The sequence below is a fragment of the Corvus cornix genome, chromosome 5, assembly GCF_000738735.6.
Source record: "Corvus cornix cornix isolate S_Up_H32 chromosome 5, ASM73873v5, whole genome shotgun sequence".
NCBI classification, from domain to species: Eukaryota; Metazoa; Chordata; class Aves; order Passeriformes; family Corvidae; genus Corvus; species Corvus cornix.
In genome coordinates this window covers 10,813,827-10,819,826 of record NC_046335.1, presented here as the reverse complement: position 1 = coordinate 10,819,826, position 6,000 = coordinate 10,813,827, and the positions used below count along the sequence as shown (strand labels likewise).

General features: G+C 42.7%; 1 protein-coding gene across 1 annotated transcript in view; it reads left to right on the top strand.

Moving 5' to 3' along the window:
- The first annotated feature begins 262 nt into the window (after positions 1–262).
- Positions 263–6,000, top strand: part of PPP2R5C (protein phosphatase 2 regulatory subunit B'gamma) — a 79,076-nt gene continuing 73,338 nt past the window's right edge. Inside the window, exons 1-2 of the mRNA XM_039552114.1 lie at positions 263–359; positions 1,926–1,991. Of these exons, the coding sequence (XP_039408048.1) occupies positions 333–359; positions 1,926–1,991 (93 nt within the window). The 5' untranslated portion in view covers positions 263–332. The remainder of the gene's footprint in view (positions 360–1,925; positions 1,992–6,000) is intronic.

The window sequence follows — 6,000 nt, the reverse complement described above, 5'->3', positions numbered from 1 at the left end:
GGAGCCTCGGAGGAGCGGGGAGGCGCCGGGTGAGCCCCAAGCGCATCTGAAGACCCCCAACCCCGCCGGGAGAGCGCCGGACTTGCCAGGAGAGCCCCGGAGCCGACGAAGGAGCCGCTGAGGGGCGGGGGCACCGCCAGCCCCGCCCGCGCGGTGACGCGCCGCGAGCCTTGGCCCACGTGACGCGCAGCCAATGGGCGGGCAGGGTCCGCTCCCCGCGGGCGGGGGAGGAAGGGGGGGCGCCGAGGCCGCCGCGGAGCGGGGGAGCGGCAGCGCGGGGCGGGCGCGGCGCGGAGCGAAGTGGGGCCGGCGGGGGCTGCGCCTCCGCGGCCATGCCGAATAAAAACAAGAAGGAGAAAGTGAGTCGGGAGGATCGGGGGAGGCCGAGCCCCGCGGGGAGGCCGTAGGGTGCAGGCCCCGCGGGGAGGAGGGGCCTGGGGTGGGGGGCGGCAGCGGCGAGCGCAGCCCGGCGCCCATTCCCCGGCGCTGGGAGAGCCGCGCGAGGAGCAGCCCCGGGTGAGGGGTAGCTCCCTCCCTCACTGCTGTGTGCCGGCCTCCGCCTTTCCGCGGGTGCCGAGGATGGGGCAGCTCCCGGCGGGGCCTAGTCCGGGGGTGCCGAGGCGGGGTCCTGGTATCGTCTCGCCGGCGGCCGTCGGAGGGAGGGAGCTGGTGGAGGACGGCCGTGGGTTTGGCGTGCGGGGGAGTGCTGGAGGGAGGGGATGGAAAACGTGTCCTCAGCCGGGGCTGGCTGAGGCGGAGCGGGGAGGAGGGGGTCTTGCTCAGGGCTGGCCCGGGGATGTTGGGGAGAGGGAAGGGGTAATTTCTACGGCAAGGTGGGGGGGGGTCCGTCTCCACGGCTACTTGCCCGGGCCCCGTCGTGGAAGTTTCGCTGCTGCGTAGCTCTGGCTGCAGTGGGAGTTGCGCTTGGGGGATCTCCCGAAGTATTCAAGGAGCACTAATCGCTCCTCGGAGTCTTTCAGCTCCTTTTCCTGACAATAGGAATGAACCTAGCTTTGGCCCCGCTTTGCCTCAGGCTCCAGGGAGTGATTTGTCTGGTGGCTACGAAAGGGGCTTGCACAAGTAATGATCGCAGAAAACTTGTAAATCCGGCAGGAAGTTAGCTGGATTGCACTTTATTTTGTGTGATAGGTAATTAGCCATATGAGTGGAAGTCAGAGACAGTGAAGTGTGCTGTCTGCCTCAACCAGCTGCTGTCCCCCTCGACTGCTTCTGTTTGGCTTTTAGTTTGTCAACGTCATTTTAAAATTAGATGTAGGGAGGTGGGGTGTTGTGGTTTGTGGGGGTTGTTTGCTTTAACATTTTCCCAATATCCTTGGCACTTTTGATGTTAAAAACATTGAAACTTTTCGTCACTTTTTTGAGAGTAACAAATCTCAGAAATGGGTGAAGGATTCAAGATAAGTGCAATTCTGTGAGGGAGAAAATTGAGTTGTCGGCCTACTTCTAATACGAAACTTTTTAGCCCCTAGAACAGGCAGAATAATAAAGCGTAAAACGTGTACTATACTGGTGCTAGTTTCAAAGCCAGCCTAAATATAAATATTTCTGAACCAAAAAACCCAAAACAGCAAGGTAGTAAAACTAAGTAATTTCTTAGACATAGTTCAGATCACTTGCATTCTTTGTCCCTGCCTGCATATGTATGTGAAAGCTTATCTTTATAGGTGAATTTTGAGGCATAAATAAAATTCCAAAGTCTTTCTACAGAAAAAAAATGTTTAAAGTGGCCTTGTACAGACTGATAGGTCAATATTATCATCTTCCAGTAAGATAGTATCATTTTTATTCTGTCAGTTTTATTACTTTTAGCGAGTGTCTAAAAAAGCCTGATTCCTTGGCTTGAAAATCTATCTAGATCTCTGTTTTTAAAAAAAAAACTGAGACTGCAAACTTTTTTTTTTAAGGAACCTGCAAAATCAGTAAAGAGTGGAAAAAGTGGCAAAGATGGACAAGATAACCAAGAACATGAGGTAAATATTACTAAAAAACATAGTATTTTTCATATTAATTTGTAATAACTTCTAAAAACTGTTTTAAGTTTTTCTACATTGTAATTTTGACATGACAGGTAGTTTTGAAGGAAAATGGTTGTGGAACTACTGTCCTGGTATTTGACAAGATAAGAGACAATGGTTTTTAAGGAAGTCAGTTTTATTTAGAGTAAATAGATGTTTCCTTGCTACAGTTTTAAATACTCATCTATTCGCTTTTTGGTTATGAGATGTACATCTGTCTTATTTTCTAGTCTTACTGTGAGTTTCTGGGCTTCTCTTGTTGCTCATTGTCGTTTTTAGCATTCTCTGTTATTCCCAGAGGTCTCTTTTCTCAAACTGTCAATGCTGGCATGTCAGTTAAGTGTCAGTAGCCTGGTTTATTGTCAGGAGACCTTAGGCTTAATCAAAGGCTGCCAGCTGTTGTGTTTTGTAGTTTCTTTTTGTAGGTATAAGTGTGCCATTTTTGACTAATTATTCTGTTGATTTTTTCCTTTTGCATTTCTCTCTGGTTTGCCCACCAGCAAGGCACAGCAACTTGAAAGGGGTCGATTAAATAATTACTCACTCCCTTTCCCAAATTAATCCAGAAATTCAAAATTAGTAGTTTTGTTTCATTTGGAAATCCACTGTTTAGGTGGATTTCCTGAAATTTCCTTTAAAATGTTCATAGTAGCTTGAATGTAAAATGGTACATGGCAAAGTTATGTATTTCAGCCTCTAAACAACACATCTTGATACTGAAAGATAATGTTTTAGAACAAAATACTCATCCAGCTTTACCGTCGTTCCTGCTCTGAAATGACTGTTAGGGATAGGTGGGTTGGACTATTTATTATGTGCACTGCAATGAGTTCTTATTTGTCTGTTGTGCAGAGAGATTCACGCTACTGTCATAAATGAAGAAGATCATTAAAACTTGTAAATTACATGTAAAAGTATTTTGGCAAATTTCCGTAAGAGTGATTGAGTTTTGGTGGAGGGAGCCTAGCTACTAGAAGGGATCTTAGCTATTAGGGGAGCTTGTAGAATGAAATGGGAAATGTCAGTGTAGATGTTTATAGTGGTGTAAATAGGTGTACTTCATTGTGATGTGTTCTGTCTTTATATTGCTATGATAGTAAAAAGAGTGTCACTTGGCCATAATTTTAACTCCTGTGCAGTTGTAAGGCTTGTCATTATCACCATCTTTGCAGAACATTTGTTGAATACTTATTTTCTCAAGTTTCTGAATGACAAGTTGCTGAGACCAAGACTTACTTTCTTATCCCTCTTGGTACTTCAGGATTGAGCGTAAAGCTCCCCTAGATAGTAGGTGAAGAGCTTTGTATGCTAGCCAAAAATGTGTATGTGGGTTTCTTTGTCATTTCTTTCTGTGTTTGTAGATCTAGATTTTTGGGTTTTAAACTTGAAATGTGAGAGACATGAATCTCAATTGAAGAATATGTTTTACTGTTCATTCACTGTTTCTTTTGTCCATCCAGGTAGAATTTCCAATGAAAAATACTGTTTACTTGTCTATGATACTTGATCATGTGTGAGCGGGGGCAGAATGGGAAAGGAACTGGGAATGGGACTGGCACATATAGTACAGTTGTCATTCCCAGGGGGCATTATTTAGTCTCTGTATAATTTTGAACACCTCCGTGGTTGACTCATTATCTTAATTAGTAGACTAATTGCACACAAACAGTAATGTAGACTTTGCATTCTAACGTGGCTGGCTGTAATCATGCTGTATGTTAGCTGGTGCTTATAGGAGCAGAAAGGAGGCTGTTTATTAGCATAGCAAAGATTGGTAAATACAGAAATATTCTGGAGCACACTGTTAATACATTTCTAGGTTTCCTTTCTCTTCAGAAATGGTTGTCATCTTATGTCCTACGTGTGTTTTAACATGGCTTTTTAAAAATCTTCTAGACTATGAGTAGGTTTGGAAATATGCTGGTTCATTCGGCTTTTTGTTTCTCAAAATGCATTTAATGCATATGCATTTAATGCAAATTAATTTAATGCAAATGGCAGATTGTAAAGACTAGAAACTGTCTGCTATTCAAAGAACAGGGACAACACAAGCAGCAGCATCCCACAAATACTTTATTTATAGACACTTTTATAGCACTTAACAAATTCATGATGCCTTGAACTTCTATAGATAAAAAAGTACAACAGATCTTAATATTTACAAAAATGAGCACGTGTTTTTCCTGTCTTGCAGTCAGGGAAATGAGGTTTCAGTTGATGGAAGCTGTACAGCAAGTTTGAAAAGGGATTGAAATGATTCCTGGTATACCAGGTCCAGAATGCCCATGCTAAAAGAGGGTGAAAATTACTTAAGCTGATGGTTCTTGCATTAACTGTGCTTGGTTACTCAATGTAATACTAAAAAAGCCTTGCTACACGTGAAGTACCATGGACCTCTCTTCTTATTTGCTGTGTGGTCAGCTGCTGATCCTCAAGGAGAGAGAATCAGAAACAGTAAATGTGTATGTATGGTCTTCCATCCTGGTATACTTTTCTTTAAGCCAGTATGTGGTTTAGAAAGTTGTTTAACTGGAAGTTGTATAGAATTGTTTTAAAAATATTAATTATGAAATTGACATTTTTATGTTGGGGTTTTTTAATGTATATTTTTTATTTAGATATTTTTTCCCCCAAAACCCTGCTTAATGACCCCTAGGTGGGAGGAGTCCTATTACTTTGATTATCCTTCTCTTGTTTCCATCTACTGTTCTCCTTTCTGTGACAGAGGTACCAGAAATGCAGAGTCTGTATGAGGTAAGGGTACCTTATCCTTCCGTACCCACTGCCATTACTCCAGCTTCCAGTTGTGCATGTTGTTCATTTATGAACAAAAGCTAATATGATTAAGCTTCTATTTAAGCTTAGTTTGTAACCTGTTAGTAAATGTTAATGAATTAGACTAAATAATTGTCAGAACAGTTGAATCTTTTCCTTGAGGTATAACCTCTTATTTCAGCAGTTAGTCTAGCATATTAGTGTCGTCAGGTTGTAAACAAAGATGTAATCTGTTGTGTATTGGTTTTCCTCTCTATGGGAGTAATGTCTCTACTCTTGTAAATTCTTGGGGCCTTTGATTAACAGTGCCCAAAAACTATACTTGCACCAAAAACTAATAATGAAAATTAAATCCCTTGGATGTGGTGATTGGCTATTCCAACATGTGGTAACTTGTGGACATATACCCTGTGATCTAACTGGCTTTTGAAGAAGTTATTTGTCTCCTGGATAAGCTTTGTTGAAGAGTTCTGTTTTGTCACAGGGGTGTGGAGGTCTCCTTTTGAGTTAAGGCAGTGGTAATTTATGGACAGGCTAATTTTTTTAGAAAAGGTGACTTGGTAATAGTTAATGACTGTTGGAAAACATGACCTTTTTCTATCTCTAGAAAAACCTAACCTAAAATAATTCAAGTGCAGTACTTTAGCAGTGGTTTTCAAATACTACCACAGGGGAAGGAAGTTAAAATTTTAACCCTATATGTGCTTTATTTCTGACTTTTTTTGTCTGTGGGAGAGTACGTGCTAAAACTTGCTCTTTTCACCAGTCACTGTAACAGTCCAGGACAATTAATTCACTACTGTGGTTCACCTGGGGGATGGAAGGGTCAGAAGTAGCTGGTAGCCTTTCATACAAGACAATAGTCTGGTATAAAACTGGGTGACCGGGAGTGATAGCTGCTTCTAGGTCTAGCTGGACTGGCCTAAGATGGCATGAAACTTTTAAATTTAATTTGTATTAATTTTCAGTCCAGATCTGAGTGGTCTGTAGGAGGCAAAGACTATTTTTGTTGTTTGAAAAAGTATTGGCTTGATGACTATCAGCAAATGAGAACAGAAATTATAACTCATCCTTCTGCCATGCAGAAAAGCAAACGGAAGACTAATGTGGTTTTGAGGAGCATGTGTGTGTTTGTGTATTATCTTCTTGATTCCACGTGTTGTCCTGGTTGGTTCTTTCTGCTTTAAAG